At 41.7% G+C, this 24,896-nt stretch overlaps 1 protein-coding gene across 1 annotated transcript in view; it reads left to right on the top strand.

Annotated features, from left to right (window-relative positions):
• The window catches only part of lrp6 (low density lipoprotein receptor-related protein 6), a 56,738-nt gene that overhangs the window by 12,659 nt on the left and 19,183 nt on the right, over positions 1-24,896 (top strand). The window contains exons 3-12 of the mRNA XM_067582356.1: positions 4,075-4,272; positions 5,925-6,121; positions 7,940-8,071; positions 9,444-9,840; positions 11,125-11,296; positions 15,734-15,950; positions 18,646-18,935; positions 20,242-20,468; positions 21,221-21,405; positions 23,464-23,790. Coding sequence (XP_067438457.1) covers positions 4,075-4,272; positions 5,925-6,121; positions 7,940-8,071; positions 9,444-9,840; positions 11,125-11,296; positions 15,734-15,950; positions 18,646-18,935; positions 20,242-20,468; positions 21,221-21,405; positions 23,464-23,790 — 2,342 coding nt within the window. The remainder of the gene's footprint in view (positions 1-4,074; positions 4,273-5,924; positions 6,122-7,939; positions 8,072-9,443; positions 9,841-11,124; positions 11,297-15,733; positions 15,951-18,645; positions 18,936-20,241; positions 20,469-21,220; positions 21,406-23,463; positions 23,791-24,896) is intronic.

Consider the following 24,896-nt stretch of genomic DNA (forward strand, 5'->3'; position numbering starts at 1 on the left):
TTTACCTTTAAGACGTAACGTCATGTCTGTGATATGAAGTTTCATTCATTGATTGATTGATTAGTGGATAGATAGAATATTAATGGGCAACTATATTGATAATAACTTGTTTGCTGCTTTTCTCTGTTTTATATTTTATAAACTGAGTGTCTTTGGGTTTTGGGTCGTCGGTCGGATCAACATCTTTAAGACGTCACCTTGGAAGATTTTTCACCATTTTCACAAAAAGGTTTACTGGTTTACTGGCAACTTGCTGGTTGCAGCTTCTTTAATGTGATGATCAGAAGCTTTTCTGTGTTGTTTATGTCAGTAAACTAACAAAACAAAAACATGAAGACGTCACCGTGAGCTTTAAGACATTTTTCACCATTTTCTTCCGTTTTAAAGACAAAACTATTAATTGATTAATTGAGAAATGAGTGTTTAGTCGCAGCTGTTGGTCTGTTCCTGCATATTTCTTTCAATCTGTGTGTGTCCCTGTTATGTGCGTGGTTAGAAATATGAGTTGTATCACGACAAAGAGGCCCTGTTACACAACTGTGAGTGGACAGCAGCTCTCAGATGAAGAGGCCTCGTCATTACATCAGACAGATTTTTAAAAGCCGTGTAATTGGACTCATTAAAGAGCCCGTTTGGACAGCAGCAGCTCTCTCTCTCTCTCTCTTTCACTCCTTCCTGCCTCTGACTTGCTCTCGACCTCTGCAACACACAACACACAAGACTTTCCCCACAAAGACAAAGAGCGTCTCAGTCTGCCGGGGCAGTTTTACCAACTTCATGTCCAGAAGTTCACACTATAATCCTGCTTTCTGTTTCCTACAAGCTGCTTCTGTCTCTGACTGAAGGATGCTCCACTCTGACCAAAGATTTCTGGACCGCTTTTAGTCTTCTATCATGAGAAAAAGACAACAAAATCCACAGATATTGAATTATGCATGTAGTATTTCATTCAGAACATCTGCTGCCTCTGGATGAAGCAGCTGCTTGTTATCAGAGGTAAAAATCCACCAAACACAACTTCCTGTTTCAGAACTACTGAAGACATAAATCTCACCTGTGTGTCGCTTCTTATCCACATTAATGATAAAGTGCAGCTGAGAGACTTGTCATCATTATATGTGACATTTTACTTTCAAAGCAACTTATTACGACTTTATTCTCTAAATATTATTATTATTTCTCTCCTGACTGGATCCTGCTGGTGTTTTATCAGCTCTCACACGTCTGCTAAATGTTAATTGTACATTTTCTCAAAATTTTATTTTTGAAAAACAACTTTTCTTCCCTTAACATGTTACAACTTTACGTATTTTTTCCTCAACATATTACAATGTTTTTTTTTACTTTTTTCCTTAAAATTTTACAACTTTATTTTTGAATTATAACTTTTTTTCATGAAATTTTACAACTTTTCTTTCCTTGACATGTTACAACTTTTTCCTCTAAATTTTACGTATTTTTTCCTTAAAATTTTACAACTTTATTTTTGAATTATAACTGACATTACGACTGACAGTATTTTATGACTAAATTCTTGAAAGTGCGAAATAATAACTTTTTCAAAAATATTCTTAAATATTCTTAAAATATTTCAACTTTTTTGTCTTAATAATTCTCAAACTTTGTTTTTTCCTGAAATATTATATAAATATTTTTTTATCTTGTAATATTACGACTTTTAAAGTGAAAATCTTGTGTCAGTTCTGGTCATGACAGCAGCCTTTACTGGATCTGGATCTGGATCTGGATCTGGATCTGGTTGTTTGTGCTGCTGGAGGGTTCGTCTGTCTTCCCCGTGTCCCCCCCCCCCCGTGCTGGGATGGGGGTCAGTGATGGTGGTGTGGGTGGATGGGGGGAGGACAGAGGGGCCGTCCAGCTGTGATGGTAATTAAGGCAAACAAAGAGGAGAATTAGCTGCACAGCGGTGACCCCTGACCTCCCACAGACCCCTCCCCCCAACACACACACACACACACACACACACACACACACACACACACACCAGAGCAGTGAAAACAGTTCAGTGTTTGTTTTCTAAGTTAATGTAGTTTAACAGTTTATAACTTGAACACACTAATGTAAGTTTATTGAAAATACACGACTGTCTTGTCTTCATCCTGGTGGTATTTTATTTATTTATTTATTTATTATTTCCTTATAAATCAGTCATGTGACTTATAGATTACAAGAAATAACAAGTCTGCAAACCATCATCATGGTACTGCGAGCGGATGCATAAATGTAAATATAAAACCTCCATCACAACCAGCTTGTGAGAATACAGTTCATCACTAATTATTCTCTATAATTAAAATAAAAACCTGCTGTCACATGATCAAAGCACTGAACGCTGAAACTGAGACTCAGCGTGAGACTCTCGACCCGACTGAATCTACACTGAAACTATCAATCATACTAGAATAATGTTGAAGATGAACAGAAAGTAATTTTTTCTTTTTGCTAAACTGATGAATTGACTAAGATGAGTTTTATATCATAACATTAAAGAGCTTTAAGAGCGTCCTTAACGTTACCTTTAAGGTCTCCACTCACGTAGTTTCCTGATTCGACCCGTTTTGTCTCCAGAACTAAAATAAAAGACTCTTTGTCTGGTTTTGCTCGCAGCCAATCACAGCAAACGTTCTTCAGTTTATTCTGACATGTGATTGGTCGACTACCACAGCAGCTACAACCCCAGCAGTCTGTGGTGGTGAAGTCGAGCTCAGTGTCTCTGACGGAGTTATGGAATGAAGTTCTCTACTGGTACCAGTACCAGTACTGGTACTGGTATCGGTACTGGTGTCAGATAACAAGTCCTACTTAACTTACAGTAAATAATGAAAGAAGATAACAGATCAAAACGGATAAATCTGGGAATATAAAAGTAAAACAAATAAAATAAAACCAGCAAATATACAAAATAAAATACAAACATTGAGCAGCACAATAATAATAATAATAATAATAATAATAATAATATTAATAATACTAATATTAATATTATATTATGTTTCATCTTTATATTCATTAAAGAATGAAACATAACTTCATAGATATTCACCTGATAATTGTTTGTTGATAACATTTAATTATATAAAGTGTTATTAACTCGTCCGTCAGCCAGCAGCAGCGTTTGCTCTGTTGTTGGTTGCCCGGCACCCCTCCATCATCCCTCCATCATCCCTACGTCACCCCTCCATCATCCCTCCGTCACCCCTCCGTCATCCCTACGTCACCCCTCCATCATCCCTCCGTCACCCCTCCGTCATCCCTCCGTCACTCCTCCATCATCCCTCCGTCACTCCTCCTTCATCCCTCCGTCACCCCTCCGTCATCCCTCCGTCACCCCTCCGTCATCCCTCCGTCACCCCTCCGTCATCCCTCCGTCACCCCTCCGTCATCCCTCCGTCACCCCTCCGTCATCCCTCCGTCACCCCTCCGTCATCCCTCCGTCACCCCTCCGTCATCCCTCCGTCACTCCTCCGTCATCCCTCCGTCACCCCTCCGTCATCCCTCCGTCACTCCTCCATCATCCCTCCGTCACTCCTCCTTCATCCCTCCGTCACCCCTCCGTCATCCCTCCGTCACCCCTCCGTCATCCCTCCGTCACTCCTCCTTCATCCCTCCGTCACCCCTCCATCATCCCTCCGTCACCCCTCCGTCATCCCTCCGTCACCCCTCCATCATCCCTCCGTCACTCCTCCGTCATCCCTCCGTCATCCCTCCTTCATGTTCACTTCAGTGTTTAAATCAAATATTTTATTATTATTTGTGTTTAAACCTGCTGAAGTTCATTTCTTATGACAGTGGAGATAAAAACTCTTCTAATGAAGCTAATAAACAGTTTATTAATATAAACACTCATATATAACATTAAAAACATACAGCAATGATTAGTGGATTCATTGATTAATCCATTGAATGAAATTAATTGGCAGCTGATAATTGATTATTTGTTTCACATGACAGAAACCTTGTTGATTGATTGATTGATTGATTGATTGATTGATGGATTGATTGATTGATTTCCTGCTGCTCAGCTGATGGATTGATGGACTGTCTGTCTGCTCTCAGGTACATGTACTGGACCGACTGGGGCGAGGTCCCAAAGATCGAGCGGGCGGGGATGGACGGGACCAATCGCTCCATGATCATCGATAAAGAGATCTACTGGCCCAACGGGCTGACGCTGGACTACAGCCAGCAGAAACTGTACTGGGCCGACGCCAAACACAACTTCATCCACCGCTGCAACCTGGACGGATCCTCCAGGTACGTAGGAGGAGGAGGAGGAGGAGGAGGAGGAGGAGGAGGAGGACTACAGTCCTCTCAGTAACATGCTGAGGAAGTGAAGCTAACAGGCTTTTCTTTTTCTTTCCACTGTAAGAAAATTAAAGAGATGATTTGTTTACATTATTGACGAGCTTGTTTCGAGTCGTCTGATGAAGAACTTCAACAGAAAATGAATCTGATCACTGATTTCAAGTAGAAATATGAAGAACTTTCAGGTTTTAGCTTCTTAAATTTGATGATTTTATGCTTCACTTTGTCAGATGTGACATCTGAGGATGTGACTATTTTCCAACCTTTTACAGCCCAAATGATGAATCGATTATTGGAAAAAGTGATCATTGGAGACGACAGTTGTGTTGAGTGTTATACGTGTCTGATGACGTCATGGAAAAGAACCTTTCAGAGAAATGAAACGTTTCTCTTTATCTTTTGTTATTGTGTCACCAAGTCTCGCTCAGCAGAAGTCTCGTTATGAAATCTCGTGAGAGTTGAGTTGTTCTCTAAATGTTCAGCCATGAAGGAGTTGAAGAAAGGCATGCTGGGAGCTTAGAGTTATCTAAAAGTCACGGCTGAATATTTAGCAGATGAGCGGCTGAGTGTGAGGAGTGTGAGGAGTGACGTGTGTGTGAGGAGGGTGAGGAGGGTGAGGAGTGACGTGTGTGTGTGTGAGCGGGGTGAGGAGGGTGAGGAGTGACGTGTGTGTGTGTGTGTGTGTGTGAGTGAGCGGGGTGAGGAGGGTGAGGAGTGACGTGTGTGTGTGAGGAGGGTGAGGAGTGACGTGTGTGTGTGAGAAGGGTGAGGAGTGACGTGTGTGTGTGTGTGTGTGTGAGCGGGGTGAGGAGGGTGAGGAGTGACGTGTGTGTGTGAGAAGGGTGAGGAGTGACGTGTGTGTGTGTGTGTGTGTGAGCGGGGTGAGGAGTGTGAGGAGGGTGAGGAGTGACGTGTGTGTGTGTGTGAGCGGGGTGAGGAGGGTGAGGAGGGTGAGGAGTGACGTGTGTGTGTGTGAGCGGGGTGAGGAGGGTGAGGAGTGACGTGTGTGTGTGTGTGTGTGAGCGGGGTGAGGAGGGTGAGGAGTGACGTGTGTGTGTGAGGAGGGTGAGGAGTGACGTGTGTGTGTGAGAAGGGTGAGGAGTGACGTGTGTGTGTGTGTGTGTGTGAGCAGGGTGAGGAGTGACGTGTGTGTGTGAGGAGGGTGAGGAGTGTGAGCGGGGTGAGGAGGGTGAGGAGTGACCTGTGTGTGTGTGAGGAGGATGAGGAGTGACCTGTGTGTGTGTGAGAAGGGTGAGGAGTGACGTGTGTGTGTGTGTGTGTGTGAGCAGGGTGAGGAGTGACGTGTGTGTGTGTGTGTGAGCGGGGTGAGGAGGGTGAGGAGTGACGTGTGTGTGTGAGGAGGGTGAGGAGTGTGAGCGGGGTGAGGGGGGTGAGGAGTGACGTGTGTGTGTGTGTGAGGAGTGTGAGGTGTGATGTGTGTGTGTGTGTGAGCGGGGTGAGCAGGGTGAGGAGTGACGTGTGTGTGTGTGAGGAGGGTGAGGAGTGTGAGCGGGGTGAGGGGGGTGAGGAGTGACGTGTGTGTGTGTGTGTGTGAGGAGGGTGAGGAGTGACCTGTGTGTGTGTGTGTGTGTGTTTTTCAGGCAGGTGGTGGTGAAAGGAGAGCTGCCTCACCCCTTCGCCCTCACGCTGTACGAGGACACGCTGTTCTGGACCGACTGGAACACTCACTCCATCCACTCCTGCAGGAAGCAGACGGGGACGGAGCAGCGCGTCGTCCACTCAGACATCTTCTCCCCGATGGACATCCACGTCTTCAGCCCCAAGAGGCAGCCGCCACGTGAGTGTGACTCCTCCGCACGACTTGTTGTGGTTTTAGCTTTTATTTCGATATTCAAGATCTATAAATTTGACAATTTAACGCCAGAAATCATCAACATTCACCCGCATGTTGATTTTAAGCTCCAGCAGGAGTTCAGACATTCACTTCCTCAAATGTCTCATTTTGTCCACAACACAAAGATCTTCAGTTTTACTGAAAATATTCACATCTAAGAAGCTGCAATCAGAGACTTTTTGCATGTTTCCTGATATAATCTGTACGTTTCTGCCACTGAGGACAGTCGCAGCTGCTCAGACCTGATGGTTTAAAGCTTTTCTGTGACAGTAAACTGAAGCGTTTATCTCTCTGAACTCGTGAACGTTCAGGGACGTTCAGCTACTGAAACCTTCCCAAACATCACTGGGTCAAAGGTCACGCAACAACATCAGAGAAGCAGGAACATCTGTCTGACTGCTGCAGCAGAAATAAAACCATTAAAGACTCTTAACGAGGGTTTTTCCACTCTGGAATTATGTTTATTGTTCATTTTGATTTCATGTTGTTTATTTATGACTTGACTTGTGAGCACAAGTGTGACAGATGATCGTTAAAGCTGATGGACTGTATTGATTAAACGGATCCATGTCGTCTTCTCACAGACTGAAGGCCTTTACACACTGGACGCCATTTTTTTTTTCGTGCGATTAATTCACACGTCGATTTTTTTTTTTTTTGAGCTGTTGTTTGTGTCACGAGGACTTTCACACACAGCGTGAATATTACGAGGTGAAAAAGGACCCAAGTCAACCTCTGTCGTTGCCGGGGAAACCACTGTAAATGTAAATGACTACAGCGTGTCAGTTAATAAATGCTAAAAAGTCACGTCTGTCTGTTTCACACAGTGAATAAAAGCATCGACCAATCACAGAGCGTAATCTGCACAGACAGCTGTTTCTTGCGACGGCCTGCATGCGGCGTTTAGTATCCTGCTGCGTGTGTTTATGAACTTATTGATCGTATCTGTATTGATTGATCAGCTGCAGGTAGGTTCACTCACTGTGAACATGAATCAATACACTGATGGATCACATATCATAAGCGTCATCACCATGTGTTTATCTTCCCGTGGAGCCGACATGCAAACTGGTTTGGTTCAGTAACTTCCTGGTGAAGGCGGCTGCTTCTGAGGACACGAGACGCTGAACGCAGGTCGGAGATCATCATCGTCATCATCATCATCATCATCATCATCATCATCATCACTGGAGGATGATGATGATGATGATGATCTTGTCCTTCTTCTCCTCACTCGACAATATAAGAGGAGAGCGTCATATCCGCTCAGTCCGACCTGCGTCCAGCATCTCGTGTCCACAGAAACTTATTCTGTGTTTCTGTCACTAGTGCGTATCGTTGCCATGGTGACTGGTTTTGTGTGTGTGTGTGTGTGTGTGTGTAAAGGCCTTAAAGAGAATGAAAACAGTCTTCATTTATCTACAGATGAACTTGTTTATTGTCCAACGATGTTCAACACGTTGATGTCGACCAAATTATATAAAGACACCACAATGTATATCCTCACATCGTCTGCTAAGAAACACCTGGACGATGTGAGGATGTGACAGGAAATGTGTGTAACTCGCTGGACGTTTTTCTTCTCTTGTTAAATACGATGTTCTCACACAAAGCTCACGCATGATGGTGACTGAACACTGAACCAGAGAGAAGCTTCTCCTGAGTCACATGATGTATAAACTCACTGAAAGTCCAGGTGCGTCTTTGTGTTGGTTTTTTTTAACCTTCAGTTGACCTTCGTTTCCTGTTTGTGTCCCGCAGTGAACAGTCCGTGTTCTCTGAAGAACGGAGGATGTTCTCACCTCTGTCTCATCTCCCCGCTGGAGCCCTACTATCAGTGCGCCTGTCCCACCGGAGTCCAGCTGCTGGAGGACGGCAAGACCTGCAGAGAGGGTGAGGACCGCCGTCATCATCATCATCATCATCATCATCATCACACTACACATCCCTCCAGATGTTCTTATCTAATATCTAACAGCTGCTTCTTCTTCTCAAATTAAACCCAGACATGGAATCCGTAACCGTGGTAACTGTACACACCAAAGATGGCCACAGCTGGAGCATCAAGATGCTTCGAAAACAAAAAATTAAAAATAATTAAAGAAAAATAAAAAACAACACAACAAAACTTTTTTTTTGTGACTAAAACTGATTCATATTTTCATCAAAACACTAAAACTAATAAATGTTTTTCATGAAAGTTAAATTAAATCAGCTGCAGTTTGGAATCACATTAAGATTTGCATCCATATTCAGCGACGTGTATCTGCAGCCTCTGATTCTGCTGCTGCTGACACACAAACAGAAGAATCAGAAGAAATAAAAGTTTATTTATTTATTATTATTATTATTATTATTATTATTATTATTATCTGCAGTTTGGCTTCACAGACTCGTTAGAGTGGAAACAGAGAAGCATCCAAATATTTCCTGAACTGAGTCGGTGAGAGACGGAAAGAAGAAGAAGAAGGTCGTCTGGTGTAACCGTTTACTGAGAAACATCCAGACTGGATCCGTTAAAGGATCCGTTAAAGGATCCGTTAAAGGATCCGTTAACGTTCCTGCAGGAAGAGAAACTTCGCCTGTTTTTTCTCAAATTTAAAAAAATTCTGATGACGTTCTCGCTTCACTTTTCTTGATCATCATCATCATCATCATCGTCCGTCATCGTCACTCAGAGCAGCTTTTAAAGGCGTTGTTGCGTTGACCTGCAGTTGCCATAGCAACCCCCCTCCATCATTGGGCAGGCTGTTTTGAATGGCAGGCCCGGACGTTTCCCTCCCGCCTCTTTTTATTTACTTTTTTTGGGGGGGGGGGGGGGGGGGGCGGAGGGATGAAGGCGGGGAGGCTTTTGTGAAAGGCGGGATCACATGCTCCCCCCTGCGGACAATGCCTCCTTTCACTGTTTCTTTTCTTCTCGCTTCTTTAAATCAGAGTGAATCTGCTGAAACGTCGCGTCAGGAAACGAGAGAAGAATCTTTTATTTTGAAACTTTACGGATGACGTCAGGTTGTCGCTTCTAACAGCTGCACTGATCATCACAGATAACCAGCCGGACTGCAGCGCTTCATTTTACAGCTCCTCTAATTTTATACTCATTTCCTGGAAGTTTTCTGAGTAATTAGCAGATAATTAACGGCTCATTTTTAGGACATTTAGTACAAATTATAAGAGAAAAGTTTGGGTTCATTCTGACGCTTTAACGAACAGAAGATGTTTAGTTCTGTGCTGTGTGTTAATTGTCGGGACGCCGTTTGGTCCTCAGGTGCGACTCAGATGCTGCTGTTGGCCCGGCGGACCGACCTGCGTCGCATCTCTCTGGACACGCCGGACTTCACGGACATCATCCTGCAGGTGGACGACATCCGGCACGCCATCGCCATCGACTACGACCCGGTGGAGGGCTACATCTACTGGACGGACGACGACGTCAAGGCCATCCGCCGCTCCCTGCCGGACGGCAGCGACGCCCAGTTCGTGGTCACGTCTCAGGTGAACCACCCGGACGGCATCGCGGTCGACTGGATCGCACGGAACCTTTACTGGACCGACACCGGGACAGACCGCATCGAGGTGACCCGGCTCAACGGGACCATGCGCAAGATCCTGATCTCTGAAGACCTGGACGAGCCCAGAGCCATCGTCCTGGATCCGGTGGCCGGGTGAGCCACAGATGATTGATTGATTGATTGATTGATTAACTAAAAATGAATGAGTGACACTAAACTCTACGTCCACTTACTGGCTTACACATGATATTTGACATGTTTTAGATCAAACAAGTAGTTTTTGTATCAAATTGTTGCAGAAAAACGTACCAGAGCAAAAAACTCTCTTGAAAATAAAAAGGGAGTCAGAGGTTCTTTAATGCCGGCAAAAAAGGGGAGCAATCAGCACTTTTACAACGAATCAAATCGCTCCAAAGGTTTTTCTTTGGGACATTGTTTTTATGCCCTTGGGTCGGCTTAGGTCACACCTTATCATCCACCCTCCCTAATTTTTGACCAATTATTATGTTACTTTTTATCTCCGTCACTCGTTGTTGGTCAAAACTCTTCAAAACAGGTTTTGAGCTGTTTGAGGATATGTACTGGCATATTCAATTCTACCTGATTATATCCAATTTTTATATATAAGTATTGGGAATCATTTTACACCATTATTGCCAAGTTGTCTTGTCTGTTATTCTCGTCATTTTACACCCTTATTTCTTGATCTCCTCCAGAGAGTATTTTTTTAAAAGGTGAAGACTTTAGCAGACCCAAGCAAAGTGACATGTAATACAAACACACTCAAATTTCTCCAGTGTATGATTATGATTCTTCTACCGTGCCTCTATACGTACAGTGTGATTAAATATGGTTCATGAGATTATAACTACACCAATACAAATTGTATCCCACTAGCCCTTATTGCTTATAAACTTATAAAATCAATCTGCATCGCTTAATATTGTCTTTAAGCACACCAATGACTTTTAATGAAAATACACCACATAGTCGATTATTAGATAAATCAATTGATCTTTAATCTGAGCATCATAACTGTGTGAAACATCAAACTCACACTGTAACAAAGATTATATTATTGATCATATTTATAAGATGAATCGTCACATTTCTGACTTTTTTTCTCCATCTAAAAAAAAACACACTCTGTGACATCACCGCTGGATATCAGACAGAATGATGTCACTAAACGTATTGATCCTCGCTGGCTGATCCGGTTACGATGAAGAGTGATCAATATTCCATCAACATGGTTCTTATATCTCTGATTCATTCATATATGTACAAACGTCTGGATGTCGTTTAAGACTCTCTCTCTCTCCTCTTCCTCCTCTTCCTCCTTTCATCGTTACAGCTCCGACAATAGAAGACAAACTGATGATGAAGACGCCGGCGTGCCGTACTGACGACTTGTCTTCTTCTTCTTCTCTTGTTCAGGTACATGTACTGGACCGACTGGGGCGAGGTGCCGAAGATCGAGCGAGCGGATCTGGACGGGATGGAGCGAGTGGTGATGGTTAACGAGTCGCTGGGTTGGCCCAACGGCCTCGCGCTCGACTACGACGAACGCAAGATCTACTGGGGAGACGCCAAGACGGACAAGATCGAGGTCGGTGTTTCATGTTCCGTGTCGGGTTTCTGTTACTTCCTGTCAGCCTTCAGAGGGGAGATCCTGGTGTCAACGTGATTATTATTCATGATTATTATAGAGTCTTAATATTTGGTGTTTTCAGACACGTTTCAGTTAATTATCAGGAAGTTTTTGATTGGATGATCAAGGCTCCTTCAGCAGATATTAATATTCTGTATCAGATGAATCTCGTCGTCACTCCTCACTACGGATCCAGCTTCTCCTTCTCTGCGGTTTTTGTCCTCACGCCATCTCACCATGTTTTTGGGTAGTTTTTTTTTATTTTCCTGGTTTTCCTCTCTGGGGTGGCACGACCCCACCTCGCCCCCCCCGTCCTCCTCCTCCTCCTCCTCCTCCTCCTCCAGGCTCCGCTGTCACTCGAGGGCCTCCCTCCCTCCCTCCCTCCCTCCCCTCAGGTTCCTCGCAGAGCCGGTTTTTGCGGCGAGATCCCACATCTGGTTCCGATTGCGGCCTGCTCTCCAGCTGCGGTCGGCTCTGTTTAGAATAGACCCAGAATCTGAAACCGTCGCCGCACTGCGGTCACAACTCCCAAACCAGCGGAGACCTTTTGGCTGAGGCCATCTCGCTGAGGATGGAAACTTCATTTTATATTTATACTCCACGTTTCTGTGTGTGTGTGTGTGTGTGTGTGTGTGTGTGTGTGTGTGTGTGTGTGTTGAAAGATGGCGGCGGGCCATGCAGGGGCTGTTCTGGGAGCAGCGAATAGCGTCGCTCCACGCTGAGCGGATGAGTTAAAGGACTCTTCTCTCTGCAGATTCTTCACATCGCTGCACGTTTTAGGAATAATCTCAACACGTCTGCACGCCTGAAAATCAATGACGCTTTTTATGATCGATTAGTTCACTTACTAGCTTCTTCCGGTGCTTTCAACCAAACGTCTGAGGGCTTCTTCAGGTGTTTATAACATTCATCTTTCACTATTTCCTGACAAGCTTTAGATCAGATTATAATCAGGAGATTATCCATAATGACAACAACTAACACTAATGATTACTCTTATAATCTATTCATCTCAATAAAATGTTAATAACAGTCAAAAACCTCCAAATAATCAGATATTACTGAATCAATCTTCATATCTGACAGTTGAAACCAGCAGATATTTACTGTTTTTATTTAAAATATTACCAGAAGGACTATTTGCTCTGTAGATAACATATATATATATATATAGATATAGATATAGATATATATATATATATAGATATAGATATATAGATAACATATACATACATACATACATATATATATATATATATATATATATATACATACATATATATATATATATAGATATAGATATAGATATATATATATAGATATATAGATATATATATAGATATATAGATATATATATACATATAGATATATAGATATATAGATATATAGATATATATAGATATAGATAACACATATATATATATAGAGAGAGAGAGAGAGAGAGAGAGAGAGAGATAGATATAGATATATAGATAACATATAGATATATATATATAGATAACATAGATATATAGATAATATATATAGATATAGATATATATATTATCTATATATCTATATAGATGTCGATAACATATAGATAGATATAGATATCTATCTATCTATCTATCTATCTATCTATATATATATATATATATATATATATATACATACATACATATATAGAGATAACATATATATAGGTATCATCTGTTACTTTACTGTGTGAAACAGACTTTAAATATTATATAATATTAGGAACACGTCCTTTAAGTGCGACAGCTGGTTTCATTGTTACAAACTGAGATGAAGAAGCTGAAAACTTCTTTATTTCCACACTTTCAGGTTTTTGTTCGTTTGACCAAACTTGAATCTTTTTCTCAGCGACAGAAACCTGAGCAGCTGAATGAAAGGAGACAATCTTCAGCTTTATTTATGTCCTGTTGTGTCATCAACAACAAACTAAACAATTCAGCATGTAAAACCCGCCAGCATCAAACACACATGAACAACAGCGTCACAGAGCAGCGTCCCCGGAGACGCACAGCCTCAACAACAACAACAACAACAACAACATCTACATCTGATCCGCTTCATGAATAAATAAATGTGAAGACGTTATTTTCTCCTCCTGTTGATGAAAAACACAGATGTTTATTAAAAAAAAAAACAAATGAAAGCTTCATCCTCCGTTCTAATCAAATCTAAATCTGGAAGCTTTTTGAACTTTTAGCTGTAAATCAGGACATGAAGAGTCGCTCTCATGTTGCAGATGAACATGATTATAGATCTTTGATTGATTGATAACTGAAGTTACTACTGAATGTTGAAGGTAGGATCTGGGATCAATAAAGAGCTGTTGAAGCCTGACCTCAACCCGCCAGTAGACGACAACAACAAGGCCTCTGGTTTCATTTAACACACGAGAGACTCTGCTGCTGCCGCTGCTGCTGCTGCTGCCTCTCTCCACCTGCAAATAACCATTATTGTTATTATCAATCAATCATTTGGGCTGTAAAACGTCAGGAAATGGTGAAAAGTATCCAAAGAAAGTCCAAGAAGCAGCTGAACCAACCGTCCACAAATGAAATATATTCAGTTTACTGTCAGAAACCAGAAATATTCACATTTAAGAAGCTGGAATCAGAGAATTTGGACTTTCTTTCTTAAAAAAAATCATCACCAATAATCACTTAAACCGCTTGTTGTCATATAAATGATGAAGTGGCTCCTCTTCATCTGCTTCCTGCTTCCACATAATTAGATTTGTGTGTAATTGAAGGTAAATTCTGCTCTGGCGTCGCTATTAAAGGGTTAATGAAACACTGCAGATCACTCTGTTCAGCAGAACTTTGTTGTCTCCTTCAGTCATAAATGATCCGTGTTTTTTCTTTCAGTGTTTTTAGTTTTTTGTTTTTAGCTCCAGGTTCTGCTGATCGGATCGTTTCACAAACTCAAAGTGAGATGTCAAAGTTTGTGTGAGAGGAGAAGAAGAAGAAGAAGAAGAAGAAGAAGGAGGAAATGTGGCGGCCATATGCTGCCGTTGTTTGTTTGCTCCGGCTGTTGCTTCTAATTAGCGGCGCTGCGATGTGCTGCCAGCTCGCACTGAGCTCTTCTGAGCGCGCTCAGTATCCACAGTGAAGAAACACAATGTGGAGACTCTGCCCAGCCCCCGTCCGTCCATCCGTCTGTCTGTCCACCGGGCATGATGGGAAATACTGCGCTCTGAGGGGCTTCCAGTCTCTGAAACATCTAAAATAATCTGCTGAACGTGTGTTTGTTTTGTCTCCGTCTGCTCAAAGGAAAAACGTCTTAATGATTTTAGTTGTAGGTTTGATTTTCTTAGTTTGACTGTTTACGGCTCTGTTGTTCAGCAGATTTTAACCACAGAGCTGCAACTAACCATTATTTTCATTATCCATCAATCTTTTGCTCTATAAAACGTCAGAAAATAGTTAAAAAATGCTCGTTATAATTTCCTAAACGCCAAGTTAACGTCTTCAAATCGCTTCTTCTGTCCGACCAGCAGCCTGAAAGAAGTCTATTGATCATTTTCTCAATAAATCAACTCATAAAGTCTGTGAATCTTCAGAAAACTGTTATAATTTCCCACAGCAGAGACGTATAAAACCGTCTAACAATTCAGTTTACTGTCATATATGACGAATAACTGATCACTTTATATTGATCGACTTGTTATTGAAACTCAAACATGTTCAAGTTACACAAACAGGAAAGAAACACGTTTTCAATATCATGAAGCTGGAAACGAGAAATGTTTTGGAGAAAATCTGTTTATTCTCACAGCTGACAAAAGACTTAAAAATATGATAATTAATTGATTAATAGTTGCTGATTAATTCTGGCAGCTTGATTAAGCAGATCAGCATCATTCTTTCTGCTCTAAATGGTTTAAATCTCATGTTTTTTTATCTCTTTAGTGAATAAACAACATTAATACACGAGACCTGAAAATATGCAGAAAATATAGTAACAGGAAGTGTTCAGCTCTGAGCGCGCTCAGTGTGTAACTCTGCTCCCGTCTGTGTCTGTCTGTGTGTGTGTGTGTGTGTGTGTGTGTGTGTGTGTGTGTGTGTGTGTGTGTGTGTGTGTGTGTGTGTGTGTGTGTGTGTGTGTGTCAGGTGATAACTCTGCTCCTGTCAGTGTGTGTGTCAGGTGATAACTCTGTTCCCGTCTATGTGTGTGTGTGTGTGTGTGTGCGTCAGGTGATAACTCTGCTCCTGTGTGTGTGTGTGTGTGTGTGTGTGTGTCAGGTGATAACTCTGCTCCTGTGTGTGTGTGTGTGTGTGTGTGTGTGTGTGTGTGTCAGGTGATAACTCTGCTCCCGTCTGTGTGTGTGTGTGTGTGTGTGTCAGGTGATAACTCTGCTCCCGTCTGTGTGTGTGTGTCTCTCAGGTGATGAACATGGACGGGACGGGTCGACGGGTGCTGGTGGAGGACAAACTTCCTCACATCTTCGGCTTCACTCTGCTGGGCGACTACATCTACTGGACGGACTGGCAGCGCCGCAGCATCGAGCGCGTCCACAAACGCACCGCCGAGCGCGAGTTCATCATTGACCAGCTGCCCGACCTGATGGGCCTGAAGGCCACGTACGTCCACAAGAGCTTCGGTGAGTCGCAGCTGCAATCAATCCTCCTCATGTCAGGTCCAGATCACCTTGATTGATAATCATATTATTATGAATTATTGTTACGTACAGATGAGAAGTTCTGACATGAATCTGAGTCAATAAGTTCATGATTTATTCTGCATAATATGAACAACAGTGAAGTTAAGTTATGAATATGTGATAAATATAAAGTTACATCAGGACCCTCTGTCTTCATCACCTCCAGATGAAATTTAATGTTTTGAAGTCGTGTTCAGTCCTGCAGACTCTCACATTAATAATAATAATATATTAACACTTGAACTCAGCTGATACCCTTCCTCCTCCTCCTCCTCCTCCTCCTTGGACTCCAGGAATCACACTTGTCCATTTAGTCGTTAAAACAAACACATGTTCACGTGTTTATTCCAGTCTCATGTTAAATATCTGCAGGAAGTTTTGAGCTTCAAAGACAGAAACTGAAAACATCAAAAACTGTTAAAGTAGAAGCGTTTGGAGATGAAGAGACTGTTGAATGTTGCGTTCAGATTAGTTGCCAATTATTAACCCTTTCATCACTGCAGTGGACAGCTATAAGATGGGTGTAGATGTGTGTAGATGGGTGTAGATAGGTTTAGATGGGTGTAGATGGGTGTAGATGGGTTTAAATGGGTGTAGATGGGTGTAGATGGGTTTAAATGGCTTTAGATGGGTGTAGATGGGTTTAAATGGGTGTAGATGGGTTTAGATGGGTGTAGATGGGTGTAGATGCGTTTAGATGGGTGTAGATGGGTTTAAATGGGTGTAGATGGGTGTAGATGCATTTAGATGGGTGTAGATGGGTTTAAATGGGTGTAGATGGGTGTAGATGGGTTTAAATGGGTGTAGATGGGTGTAGATGCGTTAAGATGGGTGTAGATGCGTTTAGATGGTTGTAGATGCATTTAGATGGGTGTAGATGCGTTTAGATGGGTGTAGATGGGTTTAAATGGGTGTAGATGGGTGTAGATGCGTTTAGATGGTTGTAGATGCATTTAGATGGGTGTAGATGCGTTTAGATGGGTGTAGATGGGTTTAAATGGGTGTAGATGCATTTAGATGGGTGTAGATGGGTTTAAATGGGTGTAGATGGGTGTAGATGCATTTAGATGGGTGTAGATGGGTTTAAATGGGTGTAGATGGGTGTAGATGCATTTAGATGGGTGTAGATGGGTTTAAATGGGTGTAGATGGGTTTAGATGGGTGTAGATGGGTTTAGATGGGTGTAGATGGGTGTAGATGGGTGTAGATGGGTGTAGATGGTTGTAGATGCGTGTAGATGGGTGTAGATGGGTTTAGGTGGGTGTAGGTGGGTGTAGATGGGTGTAGATGGTTGTAGATGGTTGTAGATGGGTTTAGATGGGTGTAGATGGTTGTAGATGGGTTTAGGTGGGTGTAGATGGGTGTAGATGGGTTTAGATGGTTGTAGATGGTTGTAGATGGGTGTAGATGCGTGTAGATGCGTGTAGATGGTTGTAGATGGTTGTAGATGGTTGTAGATGGTTGTAGAGGGGTTTAGATGGGTGTAGATGCGTTTAGATGCGTTTAGATGGGTTTAGAATCAATTAATTAATTAATTAATATTTAAATTAATTAATAAAGAAGTTCAAATATTGTTTTTCATGCCTAAAGGGGAATAAGAACCCTCCTGACTGAGGTTATCATAATTCATGCATGAAAGGGTTAAATTGATCACCATCTATTTTGATAATTAATTAATCAGTTTGAGTCATTTTATTTCTGTGATTCAGCTTCTTTAACGTGAATATTATCTGGTTCCTTTAGTCTTTGTGGACAAAACAAAACATTTTGCAGTGAAATGAATCGTCAGTTGCAGCTACTGACGCGTTATTGATCCGTCTGTTGATTATTTTCTTGATTAATCAATAAGTTGTTCGCGTGGTGGAGAATTAATGAACTTCAGGAAAACAAAACTCATTCAGAGGCAAAGTTGATCATCATCATCATCATCATCATCATCATCATCATTGATCTCCTGATCCTCCCTGCATCTCTCACTGGTCCCAGTACCTCCCCTCAGGTATCACTGGTTCTACTGGTTATGACACTAAAGAGAAGCTCACATTAAGACAGTTGATATGAGCTTTAAAGGACATGAAACATAAATCTATCAACAATACATGAGTGTATTATATCATAAATCTTCAACACATAATCAAAAACAGTTGCATTACACTGATTTTCCTCAACGTTTGGTCAAAAATATTCAGTTTACTGTCATAGAGACTAAAATAAACCAGAAAATATTCACATTTTAGAAGCTGAATCACAGAATTTAGACGTTTTTGTCTTAAAAAAATGACTCGATATCAAAATAGTTTGTGATAAATTTAATAGTTGGTGACTAATCGTTGCAGCTGCAGACGTCAGACAGCAGATCTTCTTTCTGTCAGAATCATGTTTTATTTTCATGTTTCAGTCGATGTTTTATGTAAGGTCCATAAGGTCCATTTAGCAGCTGTTCTGGAGCTTTTGACTGTATCACTTGATCTTCATCAGCTGATGGATTTACCTTTAAAGTTTCTGCTTTTCTGAGCAGTTCAGCGACTTAAAGTTGAGATCGAATAAAGTTCATTTTTGGAAACATCAGCTGCTGTTTGAGACGTGGACGTTGTTCAGCTCAAAGGTCAAAGGTTAAAGGTTCCTCTGACCGCAGGTACCAACCCGTGTGCGGAGAACAACGGTGGCTGCAGCCATCTTTGCCTCTACAAGCCTCAGGGCGTGCAGTGCGGCTGTCCCATCGGCCTGGAGCTCATCGCCGACATGCAGACCTGCATCGTCCCCGAAGCCTTCCTGCTCTTCTCCCGCCACACCGACATCCGCCGCATCTCCCTGGAGACCAACAACAACAACGTGGCCATCCCGCTCACCGGCGTCAAGGAGGCGTCGGCGCTCGACTTCGACGTCACCGACAACCGGATCTACTGGACCGACATCACTCTGAAGGTGAGCCGCCTGCTGATTGGCTGCCGGTCTCCTAGGAGACGCCGGGTTCCTTCTCCTCTTCCTCACTCTTCCGTCACAGTTTCCTCTCTAATGGGAAACTGTGACGTCTTTCATTGTTTTTAATCAATTAGTCAAAAAGATGAATCAATAATGAAAATCATCGTTATTTGAATCCCTACAAACCAAACAGTCTCATGTTTTCACTTTTTGCTTCATTCTGTTTATTTAACGACATTAAAAAGTCATAAAATGTGAAAAAAACGACCAAAACAATTATTTAATTATCAAAATAGTTGCGACTAATTATCTGTCGATTGATTAATCGACTAGTCGTCGCAGATCTACTCAGACTGATCGTAAATCTAATGAATCATCTTCATTTAATACATTTACTAAAATGAATGTTGAACAATGAACTGATCTACTAACAGTCTAAGCCTGATGATGTATCTTATTCATCATTTTTACCTTAAAATGCCATTAATTTACCCGTTAATATTGATTAAATGATGGTGTTATTGGATTAAAGGACATAATAGAGACATTAATGGATTGTAACCTTTAAACAGGGTTTAAAATCTTTAAATCACCCTTTAATTAGACTTAAGTTATTTTATTTATTTATTTCAGTTATTTTAATGTTTTTAAGTCAGTTTAAAAGATGCTCGGTTCGTTGTGATGAACCTACAGATAATTATCAGCGACTCTGCAGCTTTATAGTGAGTTTCAGCTCATTGTTTATCTGTCTGGCTGTTCTGGTTCACTCTCAGCGTCTCATAGCGTCGTTTTCAGAGTAAAAGCTGTAAAAAGCCGCTGTACACTACCTGCTAACAGTTAGCTGTACACTAGCTGCTCACAGTTAGCTGTAGACTACCTGCTAACAGTTAGCTGTAGACTAGCTGCTAACAGTTAGCTGTACACTACCTGCTAACAGTTAGCTGTAGACTAGCTGCTAACAGTTAGCTGTACACTACCTGCTAACAGTTAGCTGTAGACTAGCTGCTAACAGTTAGCTGTAGACTAGCTGCTAACAGTTAGCTGTAGACTAGCTGCTAACAGTTAGCTGTACACTACCTGCTAACAGTTAGCTGTAGACTAGCTGCTAACAGTTAGCTGTAGACTAGCTGCTAACAGTTAGCTGTAGACTAGCTGCTAACAGTTAGCTGTAGACTAGCTGCTAACAGTTAGCTGTAGACTAGCTGGTGAACATAGTGGAGCATTTAGCAGCTACAGAGCAGATATTTCCCTCGGGAGCTGGTAGAGAGTAAAATAAAGGGTCATGTGATCTCTTCGTCTCTCCCTGCAGACCATCAGTCGGGCCTTCATGAACGGCAGCGCTCTGGAGCACGTGGTGGAGTTCGGGCTGGACTACCCGGAGGGGATGGCGGTGGACTGGCTGGGCAAGAACCTGTACTGGGCCGACACCGGTACCAACCGCATCGAGGTGGCCAAGCTGGATGGGCAGCACCGACAGGTCCTGGTCTGGAAGGATCTGGACAGTCCTCGAGCTCTGGCTCTGGATCCCGCTGAAGGGTGAGAAAAAAAACATAACAACAATAAATAAATAAATAAATAAATAAATAATAAAGCAGGAAGAACTAGAGACTGAAAGACGCTGCAGTGAAAGATGTTTAAATGTGCTGAAAGAAGTTAAAAGTGTTTAAGTGTTAACGAGATAAATCAGGTTATTAAATGTATAAAATGAAAGATGTAAGTTTGATGTCAGATGTAAATTATTAAGTTTTGTTTGTCAGAAGTAAAAACATTTATAAGTGTGAAAATATAACGACTGAAAGCAGATGGATATGAATATTTTCATGACGAATTAATCTGCCTGTTATGTTTTTTTATTAATTGTTTTGTCCATAAAATAAATTAGTGAAAGATGCTCGTTATAATTTCAATAATCAGTCTGAAGCCCAAAAACATTCAGTTTACTGTCATGTGACCCAGAAAAGCATCAAATCATCACATTTGAGAAGCTGAAACCAGCAAATATTTGATATTTTTAATTAAAATAAATACTAAAATGATTCAGCGATGATCAAAATAGTCGCCTGATATAACACATGACATCATTATCTGTCCTCTGACTAATCAATTAAGCGTCTAATTGCAGCTCTCAGATGTAAAGTAGTTGAACTGTTGACATGAATGAAACTAACATGTTATTAGTTTGTATCTTGTTTCTTCTTCATGAAACAGTTGCAGCTTGAATATGTTATATTATTGTTATTTAAAGGGTTAAATTAAATGTCCCCCCCCCCCCCCCCCCCCCCCTTCAGGTACATGTACTGGACCGAGTGGGGCGGGAAGCCGAAGATCGACCGCGCGGCGATGGACGGGACGGGTCGCATCACTCTGGTGGCCGACGTGGGCCGAGCCAACGGACTCACCATCGACTACGCGGAGCGCCGCCTCTACTGGACCGACCTGGACACCACGCTGATCGAGTCCTCCAACATGCTCGGTAACCACGAGACGCCGTCACGTCACCGCCAACGCGCCTGCGGTTACGCTCTCTCTCTCTGTTGTTGTGTCGGCGTCACATGACAGGAAGAAGAAGCATGTTCTCTCTCATTTGGCCGCCGGCTCTGTTTTCCTCGTATTTAGCATGTTTAGGGGGTCAAATTTAGGTCTGAAGTGGCGTAGTAATAAAGAAAGAAACACATGATAAACAGTAGAGTCCTCGCCCTCAGGCAGAGGACTCTACTGTTATTAAATGTGTCGTTAAATATTCGTATTGTTTATTCCCAGCTGCTGTTAACTACCAATAGTTAGACGGAGATGCAGTGAATTAGTGAGCGATGTTTACGTCTCCACTACATGAAATACTTTAAATAGTAGGAACAGCTGATCGTTGCAGTTTTCTCTACGTGTATTTAACAAGCTGTTAAAAGTTGCTGCGTCTTAAATAATAATGATTCAAATAATGATTTGGTCAGCTGGCTGTAATCAATAGTTTTGTTGTTTGTTTGGCTGCAACTGACTGATTATTTTCATTTTCATGACCAGAAATCAGTGAAACGATCAGTGTTTCCCAAAGACGACGTCATCAAATGTCAAAAACATTCAGTTTACTGTCATAGAAGAAAATATTCATTCATTCATTCATTCATTCATTAGTATTATTTCCTCGAGTTTTTTATCCTGAAGTTTTTCCCTCTCAGCGCGCCGGTGGATGTAAACCAGGACCCGAAATAATATTCCTCAGCTCTAAAACTCGTAAAAAAAAAAAAAAAAAAACGATACTGCTATTAGAGTCCGGGCTCAGCACACGCTCACACCGCTCTGACAACACTACCAATTTTGTGTGCAGGAAAATAGCCTCAGTCTTGGCGACGGACGGCGAGGACAGAAAATAACCCTGCAGCAGATGTCGGCTGCAACAAACCGCTTCATTAGTTTCTGCACTTTTTTATTTGACACCTGCTTTCTTAGTTTCAGTCATTAATTATCGAGACTTTTTGAGATTTATTCAACAAAAAGTGAAGATATGAAGCAAACAAAACTGATTTGATATTTATTTAAGCTTATTTATTTATGCGAGTGGAAGCTCAGGAGAACGACGAGCTCCGTTTATACATTATTGAGCAGCAAAAACAAAATTATACTCGCATGAAATTGAAACACAGTCTTGTGTCGGGTGTTAAAAGTTGTTATAATTATACAGTTATATGCACAAACTTCAAGAATACATCAAACACATGGAAATGAGAAGACAATAGATTAAAATATGGAAACAAAGTACAGATTCTTACAGTAGTTTTACATGTTAAAGCTTTTTAGGGTTGTTTGTTTGTGTCCTTGTTTAGAGATATTTAGAGGCTCAGTTCATGATGAAAACTATTAATGCAGCAGCTTGAGGTGCATTAACTTAAAGATGATTCAGTTTCAGTTTACTTAATGTTGACAATCTGGAAATTAAAGTTTTATATGTTGTGCAGTAAAGAGAGAAACACAACATGCTGCTTTTCATCGTAATACAAACGGCTCAATCAGTTGATGCATTTTATTTATTTATTAAAGTATTATTTGTACAACAAGGCAGTTCAAAGTGCTTTACATAGAGCCAACACATGTAAAAAGACATATAAGAACAATTTAAAAAGTGTTAAATTTGGAAATAAAAAGAAGCTTAAAAGGGAATAAAACAGATAAAACAAGAGAATAAAAGTTACAGTGCAGTGTAAAATATTAACCCTCAAATAATAAAGTCTTCAGCTGTGATTTAAAGAACTGAGAGTTGCAGCAGATCTGCAGTTTTCTGGAAGTTTGTTCAGATATTTGGAGCATAAAAACTGAAGGTTTTGACTCTGGAGACAGAAAGCAGACCTGATCCAGACCAGAGAGTCTGGATGCTTTATATAATATAATAATAATAAATTATAATACATGTAGTGAGTTTTCTTCTTGTTTCAGTTGGAAAAAGTTGATCAAAACAATAATTCAACCTGTCAGACGTATAAAACCTTCGATGATAAACTAAAACAACGTGACCGATGACGTTCTGCGTCTGTTTCTTCAGGTCAGGACCGCGAGGTGATCGCCGACGACCTCCCTCACCCCTTCGGCCTCACCCAGTACCAGGACTACATCTACTGGACGGACTGGAGCCAGCGCAGCATCGAACGCGCCAACAAGACCAGCGGGCAGAACCGCACCGTCATCCAGGGCCACCTGGACTACGTCATGGACATCCTGGTGTTTCACTCGTCCCGGCAGGGTGGCTGGAACGCCTGCGCCTCCACCAACGGCCACTGCTCCCACCTCTGCCTCGCCGTCCCCGTCAGCAGCTTTGTCTGCGGATGCCCCGCCCACTTCTCCCTCAACCAGGACAACAAGACCTGCAGCGGTGAGACCAGGACCCGGACTGTCTGACAGTCACACACATACCAGTTAGAATTAAAGCTGCGAGCAGCGTCGGTCGGGACCTCGCACTCTGGCCCGTCGGGATCAGATCAGTCTGCTTTTTAAAAATGAGGGATATTTCTTACAAGTGTGGTGTGCTTTTATTCTGAAAGTTTGATTAACAGGATGAGAATTTTCTGCAGGGTGAGACAAGTCTGTCTTGTTCACACCTGGGTTCATGCAGGTTTTGGGCCTATTTACTTGAATTTCAATTAGTAAATTGAAAACAAATTATTTTCCTAATTTTTATCAAGTCTATTTTTAGAAAAGGAAATACTCATATATTTGAATGGAGAGTGTGAGTGAACCCACACCTCTTTGAACATTTACTGCTTCCACATAGTTTTAGATACAAACTTCATTTGAACTTTAAATGAGTCACGAGACTTTAACCTACAAATCTTGAATTGACATGTTTTTTCTATCTTTTATTGTTTTTGAGATATTAGAGTGTGAGTTTTAAAGTCTTTTCTTGCTCCTCCTGTGATTTTATAATGAGTGTGTATTGCGGAATGTTTCACAGCACTGAGGGAGTGACATCACCAGGAGCAGTTGGAGAGGAGGATTTTAGAGTACGCTTCTTGTGAAATCTCCTCATAAATCTCATGACTTTGGCCAAATCTTACATTAAAAATCATATTATAATAGGAAATTTCGTGGCGAATCCATTGATACAGGTTTGAAAGTGGTCAGACTTATAGTTTAGACGTCAGAAGCCTCTGTTTGACACAAAGTTCATACCCATAGATTGCCTCCCCATTGGTTTACATTGTAAGGTGTGATGTGGCACTGCAACTTTCAGGGCTTATTAAATCCAAACCGTTCGAGTTATTACAAAGTTTTTAACAACTTTTTTCAGAATAGTGTCATAAGTCACCTATTAAAGGTTGAAGCTGATACCATTAACGCCCTCGGGGGAGATGGCCTTCCTGTTGGATTTAGGTCAGAGGTGTCAGTGTATGATTTGTAGGTCTTGATGAGACGAATAATTGAGTTTTGGTTTGATCTCTCTATGACATTCCTACGGGCCGTGGCGGCCATTTTAGTTAC

The sequence above is a fragment of the Thunnus thynnus genome, chromosome 23 (assembly GCF_963924715.1).
Source record: "Thunnus thynnus chromosome 23, fThuThy2.1, whole genome shotgun sequence".
Lineage (NCBI taxonomy): Eukaryota > Metazoa > Chordata > Actinopteri > Scombriformes > Scombridae > Thunnus > Thunnus thynnus.